General features: G+C 40.1%; 2 protein-coding genes across 3 annotated transcripts in view; one reads left to right on the top strand and one right to left on the bottom strand.

Annotated features, from left to right (window-relative positions):
• The window catches only part of LOC111652467 (zinc finger DHHC-type palmitoyltransferase 14), a 31,094-nt gene extending 22,846 nt beyond the window's left edge, over nt 1-8,248 (top strand). The window contains exons 8-9 of the mRNA XM_023402737.1: nt 1,512-1,617; nt 7,065-8,248. Coding sequence (XP_023258505.1) covers nt 1,512-1,617; nt 7,065-7,523 — 565 coding nt within the window. The 3' untranslated portion in view covers nt 7,524-8,248. The remainder of the gene's footprint in view (nt 1-1,511; nt 1,618-7,064) is intronic.
• A 610-nt stretch (nt 8,249-8,858) lies between these two features.
• Nucleotides 8,859-15,915, bottom strand: part of lgals8b (galectin 8b) — a 17,912-nt gene continuing 10,855 nt past the window's right edge. The window contains exons 2-9 of one of the 2 annotated variants that reach the window (XM_023402725.2): nt 13,801-14,022; nt 13,418-13,506; nt 12,265-12,475; nt 12,014-12,133; nt 11,867-11,893; nt 10,666-10,754; nt 10,338-10,503; nt 8,859-10,155 (exon numbers count right to left, since the gene is read on the bottom strand). In XM_023402725.2, the coding sequence (XP_023258493.1) occupies nt 10,006-10,155; nt 10,338-10,503; nt 10,666-10,754; nt 11,867-11,893; nt 12,014-12,133; nt 12,265-12,475; nt 13,418-13,506; nt 13,801-13,839 (891 nt within the window). In that variant the 5' untranslated portion in view covers nt 13,840-14,022 and the 3' untranslated portion in view covers nt 8,859-10,005. Of the gene's footprint in view, nt 10,156-10,337; nt 10,504-10,665; nt 10,755-11,866; nt 11,894-12,013; nt 12,134-12,264; nt 12,476-13,417; nt 13,600-13,630; nt 15,819-15,915 lie in introns of those variants that run through there. The other variant, XM_087173030.1, reaches the window with a different exon arrangement.

Raw genomic sequence — 15,915 nt, forward strand, 5'->3', positions numbered from 1 at the left:
GGGTGTGGGTGTGGGTGTGGGTGTGGGGGTGGGTGTGTGGGTGTGGGTGTGGGTGTGGGTGTGGGTGTGTGGGTGGGGCAAGCCACAGGCATCACACAGCTGGATCCACCAGTAAGGAAGGAATGTTTCAACTCAGCCTCGGACTATGCAAGCAACACTGCCTCTCACACATAGACACAGACAAAAGCCTCTTGCATTTCATTCCCTGCTGAGACCTTGACTCACATTTTCTAATGCATCACCCTACATGTTTTTATGCTCGTCTCCTCCTAACCACATTTGCAGACATTCCAGTATTCATTACCAGCAACCCAAGCCACTGCTGTAGGTTCCCAGAGTTTGTCTCTATGAAACCATTTCCACCTGAATCCAGCTCAGTCCCACCGGAGCTCACTGTCAACACACTTTCTGTTAAATGAATACCCTGCTCGCACCGTTTAACACCTACACTGTGTGTGTGTGTGTGTGTGGGGTAGGGACTGCTCTGTGTCAGATCAACCTGCATCTGGCTGATAAATAGCCACTATCATCATATCTGGCCCATGACCACACACGTGTAAATATTCACTAGAGTTCAGCAGGTTGTTATCTAACCAGCTGTGTCAGGGTTCTGCAGCATTAACGTTGGGACAGAAACAATGATTCACTCCACTGCTCCACAGCAGGACCTCAGTGATTTATCGCAAACCTGTGATTTTCTGTGTTTGTGTGAATGTGTGTGTGAGCGGAAGAATGAGTATGTGCACTCGCTGTGTCTTGCATGGTCAAGACTTGAATACTGAGGCTGGGAAACAACATAAAATATTGCACTCAACTTTCTACAGTGTGGTATCACTAGGTGCTTTTTACATGGAGACTAATATTCAAATTATAATCATTTTGAAAGCCCAGAGGGACTTAAAATGTTCAATATCAACACCTCAGTCACAATGAAATGATTGAAATTTCAATCTGTTGCTGTTTAAACCTTTTCAAAAAATCAGATCAAAAGAAAAATTGTACCATGTAAAAGATTTAACCTTGTTACTGTGTTCTTTCTGTGCATGCCCTCCATCTTGACGTAAATGCATATATGTTTCTCTACTCATGATGCATTCATGACTTTTGTGCTTGTCACACAGACGGTCTGATTAAATGCGTCTGTGCATGTAAAAAAAAAATCTTCAATCACAACGATTTTAATTTTTTAATGAAAAAAACTTGTGCATGTAACAGCAGCTACTGACACACAAGCTCATTTGCAGTATCCTAATCCTTTCCACTTACAGTAACATTGACTCAACCTGGCTGTAGTTATTAGCTTGCTGGTGCAGTCAGTAAAGGTGACTGACAGTTTCATTTGTACATCTGTACTTAAAGACCTCTCAGGGCTCCTGAGAATCTGTTGGGTTAGGTTACTCTACAGTATTTGACCTGTTAGTTGGTAATAGCATTTGCTGTGTAATATTTGTGAATGAATGCTAACTAAAAACGCCTTTCTCCTTTTCTCGCCTTTCTGTTTCTCTCACTAGTCTAATTGACAGACGGGGTTTTATTCAATCAGACACACCACAGCTGGCGCCACCAACCAATGGCATCACTATGTATGGGGCCACCCAGTCTCAGCAGAGCCACATGGTAAGATACTGACTCTTTTCTCAAACATACAGGTGTATCAGGTTGATAAGTTTATTGAATTAAAAATGTCAACGAGCAATGAGTTGTCATGAGGGATCTAAGATGTTCATAGCATTCTAGTGTTGGCTCATAACCAACATTTTAAGATACATTTTTAGTCGTCTAAATTTACTGGTCCTTCGTTCTATGTACTTTCTGACCTGGTCTCACCCAGGTCCTAATGTGACACCTGCAGGACCAGGCCTTGGTCAGCATGACACACAGAGACAAAGCACCTTTGACAGCAGTCTGTCTAACAGAGTGAATCTCTAGTTATTGTCTTTTGTTCATTTGCCAGAAACAGAAACTCATCTCTCAGAAATTGTGACAGAACTTGTCAGTTTGAGGAATTGAATCTACAGGCATCCTGTCTATTATTTTGTGTCTGATTGTTTCGGTTTGTAATTGTAAACATTGGCAGTTGATTTAAGGATTAGACTGGATAACATGGTCAACTTAATTCTTAGCCTTTCCAACATACTGCAGAATCACAAACACTACACAAACCTGCGGAAGTAAAGCCAGTTCGTTTTGTCTCATCACTTTAGATTGAAACTGATAAAATTGCTCTGGATGGCAATGAGCGACAAAGTGATGTTCTCAGTCTTGCATGTGTCGCTCCATGTTGTCTGTAAATCAGGTCAACAGTAGCTATGAAGTATCCCTTGTGTGTGTGTTGGTGCTGAGGTGGCATCACAGATTGAGCTGTTAAGATTTCCCGTCCCTGATTTGAGCCGTTCCCTTGTCACAGGGTTTGCTCATCAACAGGATGTGTAAGATTAAGGGTTTTGTGTGTGTTTTCTCATCATGATGATAATCCAAGTCTTGTTGTGGGCCAAAGAAAAAGAATGAGCAGGAGTCAGAGAGAGATAATGCCTCATGAATAACACCATTTTGTGCAAACATGCAACCTGAGAAACAGAAAGTACACCAAACAGATATTTTCTGCGGTGTTGAGCTGTCCCTGGGAGAGCACAACAGCTCGTGTTGTGAAGAGGACATTGTTCTGACCTCACTGACCAGCTTCTCTCCGGTGCCTGAATAGAGGCAACAAGTCTCCTGTTGTTCACTTTAGCTGTTTACCTCACACATTACATGCTAGATTTAAGACCCATTCACACACAGCTACTATACGTCTTTCACTGGCGCCCTCCTTCTGTGCCACAGCCATCTTGTTCTCATCCAAACTCGACCTCATCCTGCTCGTTCTCATTGAGATGTCGAGCATGAATGTCATCTGTCTTCAGGTCCTGAATGTGTGGACTAATTGTAATGGGCTGAGAGCCATAGGAACATTCCCCCTATGTTAGCACATTCAGAAATAACTACTATCTGTTTACTGTAGCAGTCCTGATTAGCAGCTAGAGTTGTCCTGTTGTGCCGGCTGCTGGCCATTTTATCAGCACACTGGTACACAGCTCTGTGGTTCGTATAAGTTTGTTATTCTGAAACATGCCACGTAGGGGGCACATCAGGGGTGACTCTTTTCAAGTAGGTTTTAAAGCAGCTGCTGGTTTGATTTAGTTGAATAGTTCAAACCACAATGAGTAAAAGTCTCCTATCACTTTTGTCTGTTTACTACAGGAGCGTGTGGGTGGGTGCTCTTCACAGAAAGCGTGTGAATGTACTTCAAGTGTGTGTGAGACACAGAGATGATAAAGACACAGCAGAGCAGTTGGAACAAATGTATCATACTTGATTCATATGTTATGTCAATTGTAATGCCATTATTCCCCTCTAATGTAAGATTATACTGAGTGTGGAAAGTACAGTACAGTAGGTCGACCATTTATAATCTTGCAATTTGTGTCATGTCAACTCAAGAAAAGGAATGTCCATATCAGACATATTGCATAAAATAAGTGCGTAGATAATAAAAATCTAAGCTAAGATGGCATTTACCCTTTTTAACTGGAAATTAATGAGCAAAAATAATTTATAAGTATATTTAAATGGCCTTTATCACCAACTAGTCCACTAATCAGTGTTTGGATTTAGCTGAACGGGAAAATGAAGCCCCTTTGCATCAGTTTGGTGACTTTTTTCACCCCGATCTGTCATTTGAGACATGGTGTAGAGATGAGTAGGCCTGAGGAAACAGAATATGTGTTTATAGCGTTCAGTTTTATTGTTGGCTGGTGTCTCTCACACATTAATCCTGTCTTTTTTTAGTTCTGTGTTTGCAATGAGGCTGCATTTACATTCAGGCAACGAAAGCCCTGTTTCTTTCTGAGGTACTTTGTCTGTGATGCAGCTTAAAACGACAGCCTGGTATGCAGAAGCCTTGTAAGTGGTTGCCATGGTAACTGTGTGATATGATGTCACATAACACCTCGATAACATAAAGCCTGCATTTGGGATTTGACTTACGTGGGGAAAATAGATACAATTTGACTGAAAGCAGTGATTGTTGCCTTCAGTTAAAGGGTCAGTTCAGTCAAATTACAAACAATAGATTTTCTCACTGGCCTCCATAGGTATCTTTCCATGCGCGTCAGGGTCTGTATTTATCCCAAATTTTTCATATTATATTGGAATAATTTGTCAGTTAATCCAGTAGTTTATAAAAAATTAACAGTTAATTAACAGTTCTGATATTCAGTTAATCTTTGAAAGTAATTCATCAAGCAAAAATGCCAAACACTGTCTGGTTCCATCTTGTCAAATGCCATGATTTTCTGCCATCTCTTTTTTTATTTAACTAAAAATTGAATGTTTGGGTTTTGGACTGTTGGTTGGACAAAACTTACCATTTGAAGAGGTTACCTTGGGCTCTGGAGACATTTTATTGACTAAATGATGAAGCAATTTATCTAAAAGAATAACTGACAGATTAATAATTTGCTTTTGTTTGTTGCAGTCCTCTTTCATTTCAGGTATGTGTGGGATTTGCCTTAGTGCATTACAAACAAAATTCCTGTCATTTCTGGTGTAAATAAAACCAAAAATATCCACATGGGTAGATACCACTGTGTTATTCAGAAAATATGTTGTTATAATTTTGATGTTGGTCTGTTAACCTCATGATACACACTTTGCATTCGTCTTTGTAAATATTTATCTTCTCTGTTCCTTCCTTCCTTTCTCCCTCTGTCCTTTTCCTTTTGTGAGCTGCAAACTATTTTTATACAAGACACACACACACACAGGGCAACTTGATCAACCACCATTTCCTGGCTGATAGCGAGGTTTGAGGGAGTGACAGCCCACAGCCTTGTTTCAGTTTGACTACTCCCACTTAGTTCAGCGAGTAGTCAGTATTCTTACATTCAGCTGCATGAATGAGGGTGTTGCACTCACCCAGAATGCCCAGCTTGTTTCTTTGAGCTGGACATAATCAATATTTAGACTTTGTTTAGTCTGTTTTATAAAAAAATGAAATAATGAACAGAAATGTAGTAGATTCTTGCTCAGATCAGTTCAACCAAATGTGCCACCTTAGTACCCAGAAGAATGCACGACCTGTCACGTCACCTGCTCAGTGGTACTGTTGTCAGGAATAACATAAATGACTGTAATCTCCCAACTTGTTGCCGGAGTCAACTATCTCATCTTGAGACATGTTAAAAGATGAACATAAAAAGTTTCATCTTTGGGAGCTCATTCATTTTGTTTACAAGGTTGGATGCATCCTCTTCATGACATTGCAATTACTGAAATAAACTCACAATTGTGGCTGGCTGGTGAACTGAAGGGTCTGAAGTGGAAAGTCTTGCACACACTGATTTGGATTGCACAAAAAGACTGGAGAGCAGGACTGCAACTAATCATGATTTTCATTGTCAATTAATTATTTGGTCGGTAACGTGTCAGAAAAAGTGAAAATGACGACATCGCAATTTCCCAGAGTCCAAGGGGCATATTTTCAAACTTGTCCAACTGACACTCCCAAATCTAAAGATGTTCACACAATACAAAAGAAGCATCAAACCCTTATAATTGAGAAGCTTGAAGGAGAGTTTGACATTTTTGCTTGTAAACAGAAAATGTATTTCTGTCTCCATAGACCTTTACATATGTTGTGTTTGTAGACCCACTGTGGTTTTATATGTGATATTTTTCTTTCTCTATTAATTATTATTCACCACTAGAATGGTGTAATCTTGATAAGCCATGTTTGTTCAGTCAATAAGTTGTGATAAGTGCCAAGAATAAAATGTAAATAATAATAATATAATTTTTGATGAGGAACCTTGTTGTGTCATCTCCATTACGTGTGAAAGCCAACCACAACACAGCCTGTGCTGCCTCACTTGCTATTTGCTATCCAAGGTTAGTCTATCAGCAGTCTATGTACATAGTGTTCCTTGTGTGTGCGTGTGCATGTGTGCTGTGGGGGATTGACAAAGCTCAGTCAGTCTGGCTGAGTGTTTATAAAACACGAGTGGGCCAGAAAATAGAAATTAAAGGACAGAGCGCTGGTGATGTACCTGTGTGCTAACATGGCAGCGAGTTACGTTTCTGTCATTTCAGTCTGGTAACCCTCGCTCCAGTTAGTCTATTCAACAACCTGGAGATAAGCCAGGCTTGTAAAGGTGACGATAAGTCGAGATCAGTTGATGCTTGCGGCTGATAAGACGATTGATAATACTTAGAGTTACTTCTCTTCCACTGTCAAAGGTAGCAGAACATCTGTTTAAATCACATCTGCAATCTGCTCTTTTTAGGTCAGTGTGATTGAGACAGAAAGGTGAGATGCCCGGGAAAAATCTTGGTGCTTCAACTTTCTTGTCAGTCAGACTGTGGGAGTGGTGTGGGATGGAGGAGAGGCATCAAAGTACTTTTCCTATTTGTTTATATGGCTTTTTAATTCCTGTCACCTCTGCACAACTAGTGTTCTTTCATCTGTAACTGGTCTCTAATGCACATGATCGCTCTGTGGTGATAAAGGGCTAATGGGGTTAAAGCTAAACTCCCTGTAGCTAATGTGTGGTATTGATGACTCTTTGTGTCCTAACCCAGTTACTGTGGTCCAGTTTTAGACGTGTGATTTGCACTCTAAAGCAAGGCAGCAGAGATCAATAGGCCATGAAGCAGTGACTTAATAACCCTGTGTTTCTAACTCTGTATTGACTTCAGCTGTTTTTACTGGGGCAGATGCACAAGCTGGTGCGGGTTCTGTGTGGCTCTGCATTCTGAAAGGGGTACTAACATCTTTTTCTCTTTCTTCTCTCCCTTATCCAATCACTGTCCCCTCCTCTGTTGTCTTCCCACTTACTCTGTTTTCCTTGATCCACTGTCTCATTTCTTCTTTCCTGTTCTCCATCTCATTTTCAACACTGCCTCTCTCCTGTTTGTTTTTCTATTTCTGTCTTCCACCTCTGGCATCTTATCTATCTCTTTGACTTTCACATCCCCTCCCATATTATTCCTCTTTCTTCCTTGTGCTTTCTGCTGCTCTCTCTCAGTGTGACCAAGACCAGTGCATTCAGAGCACCAAATTCGTTTTGCAGGCCGCCGCCACACCTCTCCTCCAGCAGCAGAGCAGCGAGCCAGTCATCCTGACGGCCTCCCCTGAAAACGGAGGCTCTTTACCCGGCCGCACCTCTCTCACTCTGGCCGGCCCGTGCACCTCACTCCCCCTCGGCCAGCCAACACCTCCGACGTCCACCCCCAGCCTCAGCTGCCACGAGGCCACCGACATGTTACCAATCCACGGACACAGCCACACACACCCCCTCCAGGAGCCGTTGGCCCATCACCACTTTCTTACCCCAGAGGAAGTGCCCTCACCTCCAGGTATGCTTCCCTGCGGCAGCCCCATGGGTCACAGCCACACCATGCAGGCCAGTTTCTTCAACCCAGCCAGTCAGGATTCACTGCACGAGGACTCTGTCAGAGGATTAGTAAAGCTCAGCTCCGTCTGACAATGGGATATATACCCCCTCCTCCCACCGCCTCCCTCCTGAAAACATGAATCCAACCCATGAAACTCTTCTGTGCCACTTTTGAACCACAACGCTCTCGCATTGAATTTAACATTTGACAAAAAAAACGCTGTGGTTTAAATTCAGCTGCTAGAAACTGTGGAATATGACTGAACCGAATTGAAACCAGTTCTCCAGTCCTCAGCCACTATCTTGCCAAACCTCTCCACTGGAACTGGGAGAGATGGTTCCTTGTGTGGTGGAGCGTATGACAACTCAGACATAGGCTTCGCTCCCCTTTTTCTTTTTTTTTTTAAACTTCAAGGGAAGCGTAATCCATTAGCTCCTGGAGAGCGGACAGGGGAGTTTCTTTTTCAAAGTGGCGTATGTCTGTGAGCCATTTCAAGCAAAAAATACATGTTTTGAGACAGTACATGACATTTTTGGTCAGAAGGCTGAATTTCTGTCAATGGATCACAGGTCTGACAGATTTTTTTGTAAAACAAACTTTAGCCTACTTGCCTGTTGCTGATTGGACTGTGTCTTTTGCCTTTTTTTCTTGGACATTTTCAGCAGTGCAATGGTTGATGTCATCATGTTGCATATCATCCTGCTTTTTCTATGTTAAAAAAAATAAGAGACTGTTGTATTATACCATGGTTATTACAACTTACAAATTATTTTATTTCCTGTGGATGTTAATAAAACACCAACTTTTTATCAGATATGATTTCATTAATATTCAGGTTTAGAGGGAATAACAGTATGTTCTAATGTGAGAGTCATGTGGTGATGACATTTCCTTTAAGTTCATCTTGTGACAAGTGCCTGTGGTCATTTGATGTAAATGAGACGGCTTTAAAAACCAGCCTGTCGGATGAATGTTTATGGATTTATGGATGCTCAAACAAGGTTAAGATGTTCTTTAGGCCGTTCAGTCTCCCATTCATCCTGACAGAGGTCCTGGTAAGGCCTCAGGCACCAACCTTGAGAGAGATGTACAGACTAAAACAAGGACTCAGTTTGCACTATTACTGAAAGTGATTTGTTGTTGCCTTAAAGAGGGAATTACTGTTTCCTCAACCAAAATAAAAGAGATTGGAATTCACTGACAGATGGTGATTGGTGAAGGTGTCAGGGTAATAAAAGGTAGCCAACTTTTAATTCTCTTCCGCCACCTTGTGGTTGACCATGAGTACTGCAGGTGAAAGTGCAGTTTTTCTTTCATTTATTCTCACAAATAAGAGTTGTAGCGGCTTCAGTTTAATCAACCTAAAAGTAGAAAGTGTCTAAACAACCTAACATAAAACTATGTTGACAGACAGTTGAAACTAATTATAATAGTAACACATTTATTTATTATTAAATCATTTATGATACATAGGGAAGATTTTTCATACATATATTACAACAATTACAACGGACAATGCAAAAAAAGGAAGACCCCCAGTAACATTGGAAATAAAATATCCCAGATTACATTTTTTTTTTCACCTGGGATGTTTCTTCTCATTTTGGAGCAGGAGTGGGGGAACAGTGAGAAAAGAGAAGATCACATATGCAGGATTCTAGTATACTCTATAGCTTGCATAAAGATTGCAAAAAACTGTATTTGTTAGGTTATTTAAATAGTTATGTTTTAAATTGACCCTGTACTGCACTGTGCTTGAGTTCTGCTGCACCATCACATGATAAGTTGATTTAAATGTCAAGTATGCGGGGCGATGTCATTATGTTAAAGAATCCTGAGGATTATGAAGTTGACTGAAATAATATAGAACTGGGCATGTAGTTAAATTTTCTGTTAAAAAATCTGGAGATGAAAATATTAATTGACCATATGCTAAAATTTTTTTAACATTGCCACCCCAAATGAAGAGAGTATAACCGCTACGAATTATGTAGTAATTATGAAGAATGTTTTGAACATATTTAAATTAGCTGTACAATAAATTAGTCTTTATTGGGCCTTGCTCCAAAAAACTGGAGCCCTTCAGCTGCATTCATTGCTTGTATTTACCGACTGTCATGACATTTAAACAAAGCCAGTAATTAAGTGCTTATTGACATGTACATATATTTCCTGTTTTAATTATACAACGCACTAACGGCGTATCACAGCAGTGATGCACTACAGACAGTATAAGAAATTAACCAAGGCAAACCTAACTTGTAGCTGTAAACAGTTATGGTGGGCTCACAGCCTGATGCTCCAGCACAGCTAGCTCTCATGCATCAGTCCTCTAGCCTGGGCTGGAAAGATGGATCATTTAGTCTATGGTAGGACCTGTTCATGGTCCTTGGCCACCAAAAATGCTAGACTAGCTTAAGATCACTGACCTGTGGCTGCTGTGAGACTAACTGGACCTGAAATTCAAACCCAAAGTCATCTGGGTCATTGTGGCTAAGCTAATTTAGCATTGATAACCAGAACACAACAGTGTCTGTAACGCTGGTTTCTGTGTATGTCTAGAGTCCCGAGTCACCACAGTTTAACATCAGTCAGCTCAAGGTCTCCCATGATCTCCAGCTGGTTGATGCTGCTCAGGTCCTGCACCCGATGTCTGAACTCAAACAAGTGTGAGCCGTTCACTGCCAGCTTGAACTGATGGGGCTGACAGAGGATGAGAATCTGAAACAAAAACGACAAAAAAAAAAAACCCATTGAGGAACAGTCACAACTCAATATACAAACATACTGAGAAACATCATGGTTCGAGGATGTGATATTAAAAACCTACAGTGTTATCAACATCCAGTACAACTGACAGCATAACCCTTTCAAAGTAAAGTTAAGTTGTAGATGGATCCTACCTCAAAGTACTCCCCTGACGAGAAGGGAAAGAAGGGCAGCTCCCGCTCCTCCTGACCCCAGGACTCACTCAGGTACGAGTTCCTGATGAACACCCCTGACTTCATGCGGGGGTTCAGATGCAAAGCGATGTTCTCCGTCCTGCTGTTGCAGAGGTTTACTGTGAAACTGGAAGAAACATGGAAAAGAGGTAAATCATTTTTAGACAAGAAATGTTGCTTGGTCTGTTGTAAACCGCATACGTAACTTGCATTAGTAGCCCAAACAAATCAGTAACATACATAAACAACTGCTTTTATTTGTCATGTTGAGGTTAATTTGTCATTTTACCTGTGAGGATACATGCTGACCTGTCCCTTGATTGTGATGTGCTGCCCTGGGCTCAGTCCTTTGAGTATGCTGCCTTTGTAAGGGAGGCTCTGAAATGACATCAGAACTGCTGACACATTTTTTTTTTTCCAAGTGCTTTTCTTGGTTATTCAGTTGAATAATTTGGAGAGAGATCTATGAAAAATACTGAGAAATGTCCAGTGTAATTTCCCACAGTCCAAGGTGACATCTTCAGATTGTTTGTTCGGCCAACAGTCAGTCAAAAATTCCAAATACAACATTTGCATCATACATCACAAACAAAAGCAGTAAATCTGAGAAGCTGGAATCAACAAATGTTTGGCATTTTTGTTTGGAAAAAAAATGACTAAAATGATTAATTCATTAGCAAAATCTTTACTTAGTTAACCTTCTGTCAGTCAACTAATTGATGAATCGACTAAAGGTTGCAGCTCTATTTCTGAGCCCTCTAAAGCCCTCTCTTGTTATTTTATTGAATTGTTGCACAGGGAGAACCAATGCAACAGATATAATGTGTATACGACATGTAGCTGAAGCTAATTTGTAGCCAGCATCCCCGGTTAGGCTTTTAAATTCAGCTAAACAAATAAGTGGACAAAACAGATTCAGGATAAAAAACAACAACATGTTATTATGTGTGTATGTACTCTACATGACTGCACTGAAATATGATGTGAGAGTGTATGAGTGATAGTATATATGTATACAATATGTAGGTGTAAATGTAAATAAGAAAGCATTCAGTGTTCACATCTGAAGCAGCTATTGTTCAGCATTTCATGTGCAGTGCAGATAAGGCCCAACGTGTTACTGTAACTTTGCGTTTCTCCTCCATATAAAGAGGTTTGGATTATCAGGTTAAACTTTATTTACAACCTTTTCTGATTGCCTGAAGGCTCATGCTTCTTGCCCGACTGGACTTTGCCGCAGACGTGTACCCAGATCTTAGTAATTACTTAAGTGACTACAGCGTTATCACAGAATCAAACACAGGTTGTAATAAACCAGAGGTGTTGTTTAAAGGTCTGAGTGCAGCACGCTGAAGTGAAGGGTTGACAGTGCACAAACAAGGGAGTCATTTAGGAAGTGTGATCCAGTTTTAGCAGCATCACAAGATACTGGGCTCATTCTCATTAAGGGAGATGGGTTTTATGTAGATGACGCAAAAGGAAAAACTCACCAAGTCACCTGATTCTGAATATATTGCCTAAGAGGGAGAAAAGCCACATTTAGAAATTAATAAACAGATGTATCTATAAAAGTAGCACACATCTAACCAGCTTGTGAAGAAAAAATAAAGATAAATAAGGGGTGGGATTGTACTTACTGAGTTTGGGATGTAGCCAATAGCGTGCACCCTGACTTTCCCAGAAATAGAAAACGTGTCGACCCTGTTGAGTGGGATTCTATGCTTGTATCCCAACAGGTGAGTACCATTTACAGCCACCTATGGATGGAGACAAATATTTTATAACCCTATTTTTTCCCATTAATTAAATTAGTAATGCTTTTGTTGTTTATAGGTACAACATTGACTCTGTCGATGCCCCTCATCCTTAGCAGCATGGGTTCACTGACCTTAAAGACGTCATCATGCACCAGGATGATGGTCTCGAAGGGCGCTCCGCGTTTGTAGGGCAGCTGGTGGAGCGTCTCCTCTTTGCCCCAGCTCTCCTGCAGCAGGGAGTTACACACCACACAGGGCGAGCCTTTGAAGCGAGGGCTGAAATGGAGGGCGACGTCAGAGCGCGGCTTGGTGCTGCAGCCGCTCGACAGGTCAATCTGAAACCTGCAGAAAGGGCGCAGACCGAGGCTGGATTAAAGACAAGGCAAAGCCAGGAACTGCCCCGGAGCCCTAGACCCCCAAAGGTTCCAGGTTCACTGTGTGTCATAAGGTTTTCATAATTTGATTAACTGCTAATTTGTTAGGGAATTTGGATCACTAAAGTATATTAATAACACAGGCCAGTCCTGCATTATTACTATATCTAGCGGCCATGTCTTATACAGTGATATCAGAGTGTAGTTTTAAGACTTTTACTATGACAAATGAATAAATAAATGAATAAATCATGATTCCAGAAGCAATGATTAGATAAGTTATAGCTGAGCTAAAATTAAACCAAACTCATCTTGTAGCTAATGTCATTATAAATTCCTTTAAAAGCCATATCTTTGAGGAGAAATATTTTGGACAATTAATAACTTTAATAATTCTTAACAACATCTTGTTGTTGATCAGATAATGCTCCACTGTGTCCAAACAAATAGACCAGGTGTTGCCAAAGACACCACCTTGAGTATGGGCCAAAGGTGCTGCAAGATCTGTTCATTTCAATTTGTTATTGTATATTTTTCATAATGTTTCACCTCCTAAAAACAAGGCAACAATTGCATGAAATTGAAAAAATAAAACTGAGCATTTTTTCCCTGTATTTTGATGTAAATATTTATTTTCAGAAAGATTGAGAAAAGGCCTTTACATTAGATATCTATGGTGTCATTTTAGCTGAAAAGGTTGGTAGCGTGTAGGTGCTGTGAGTGTGGGTACAGAAAAGAAAATAAATAGGAAGGAGTGCTGTGGTTTAAAAGTTTGGGAACCACTGAAGTAGACAAGACAGCATTTTAAAGTTTTTCCTGATAAAAATATTAAATGCTGAGTTTACTAATCAGATTGAAAGACATATCATAACCCACACAACAAACATTATCTGGTTTCAATAAACCTTACCTGTCAGCATCTGGGGGCACAGTGCCCTGGATGATGATGATCTCCCCAGGGTGCAGGCCTCCAGGTATGGGCCCTGTGTATGGGATCACCTGAGGTGGAGAGCTGACGTTGAAGCACTGGATAACTGCACTGACAACAACTGATGACATGCTGCCTAAAATGAGGGAGCTAAAATGAAACGCCTCTGTGCCTCATCCATTATCTAGAATATACACGGAGCAGTCGGGTGTGCAGGCCGTGTCTAGACACATGCTGACAACACAGAGACTTGCACAGAGTTTCTAGCTGCATTATAAGCTACAGGAGGGTCTATTGATCATTGCATCATCGCATGACAGGACTGATGTAGATAATAATAATAATAACGATAATAAGCCTCTTACCGGATTCAGGACAGTGTGTTTCGCATTTGCCACAGACATCGAGCTTCTTGTGTCAGACTATAACATGCAGCTGTGCTGAAAGACAACAGGGCGAGGGGTGTCTGCGGCGATAGGACCGGTTTGTAGCTCTCCTGCGCTACACAGGGACGATGGCAGTGGGCATCTTCTCTCCATCAGAGGCTAATCCCTCGCGCATGCGCAAATCCTACCATGTGATCCGGCCTGGACGCAGAGCAACAACAAGGGAGGCCTACTTTTTTACTCCCACTGATTTCAATGTGAAATGGATTTCTTACCGGCAGGGGCAAAAGAAAACAAATTATTTAGTTATCCACAACCTTTCACCAGGATATCATCCCGTTTGACAAATATATGTATAAATATATATAAATACTGTTGAAATGATGTGGAAATGTATGACTTATATCTCACACATGATCTGTTTTGTAAATCAGCCCACTAGTATGACAAAGGAAAAGTTATATTGTAAATAGAAAGTAAATATAGGCCAATTGGATTGTAGAACAGCTGATGCCCTTCAATATAAGAGGCGGCATGGTGGAGTGGTGGTTAGAACTGTTGCCTCACAGTCAGTACTTTCTCGGTTTGAACCCTCTAATGCCTTACTATACTATGACCTTTTTATGCCTAATTATACTATGGCTTCTTTATACCTTACTATAACTTCCCGGGGCTGGCGCCTTGCTGTGTGGAGTTTGCATTTTCTCCATGTGCCTGGGTGGGTTGTCTCCAGGTATTCCAGCTTCTTCCAACAGTCCAGACATGCACATTTAGATAATTGGCAACTCTAACGATGTTTTTATGACCTTTTATTCCTTTCTCTACTATGATGTTTTTGTGACTTTTTATGCCTTACGTTACTATGAGGTTTTTATAACTTTCATGCCTTATTATACAATGACGTTTTTATGCCTTACTATACTATGGTATTATTTCAGCCTTAACCAACCCTGAACTGAGCTCTGTCGGGTTTGTCAAGATTGTAGAACCACTGACATTACAACCTGTATACAAATGTCTGAGTACTGTGGAGGTGATTTTATGTTTTTTAGTGTTGTTTGTTGGTATTGTTTTTAATGGACACACCCCAACCCCCACCCCCATTAGCTGTGTCCATAATAAAGATGTGAAGATGTGATGAATTGATGAATATGACGTTTTTATGACTATTTATTCCTTCCTCTACTATGATGTTTTATGCCTTCCTATGCTATTACGCTGTTATTACATTTTATGCCTTACTATACTGTAAAGTTTTTTGGCATTTTTATGCCTTTCTATAATATGACATTTTTTATGACATTTTTTGCCTTACTATACAATGAGGATTATATAACTTTTCATACCTTGTTATACAATGATGTTTTTATACATTAAATGCTGAGACGTTTTGATAACTATTTATTCCTTACTATACTATGACATTTTCATGACATTTTATTCCTTAGTATACTATGACATTTTATGCCTTACTATACTATGATGTTTTTTGACGGATTCATGGTTTACTATACAATGACTTTTTATGACATTTTATGCCTTACTATACTATGACGTTTTTTGACCTTTTTATGCCTTAGTATACTATGACTTTTTTATGACATTTTACGCCTTACTATACTATGACGTTTTTTGACAGATTCATGGTTTACTATACAACGACTTATTGTGACATTTTATGCCTTACTATACTATGATGTTTTTATGACATTTTATGCCTTACTATACTATGATGTTTTTATGACATTGTATGACTTAGCATACTATGACATTTTTGTGACTTTTTTGCCTTACTATACTATGATGATTTTATGACATTTTATGCCTTACTATACTATGACGTTTTTTGACATTTTTATTCCTTAGTATACTATGACATTTTTATGGCATTTTATGCCCTACTATACTATGACGTTTTTAGACGTTTTTATGCCTTAGTATACTATGACATTTTTATGACATTTTACGCCTTACTATACAATGACTTTTTATGACAATTTATGCCTTACTATACTATGACATTTTTATGACATTTTACGCCTTAGTATACAATGATAATTTTATGACATTTTATGCCTTAGTATACTATGGCAT

Source organism: Seriola lalandi, unplaced genomic scaffold (assembly GCF_002814215.2).
Source record: "Seriola lalandi dorsalis isolate HSWRI2012SDOR001 ecotype SW California unplaced genomic scaffold, Sedor1 jcf7180002053982, whole genome shotgun sequence".
Classification (NCBI taxonomy): domain Eukaryota; kingdom Metazoa; phylum Chordata; class Actinopteri; order Carangiformes; family Carangidae; genus Seriola; species Seriola lalandi.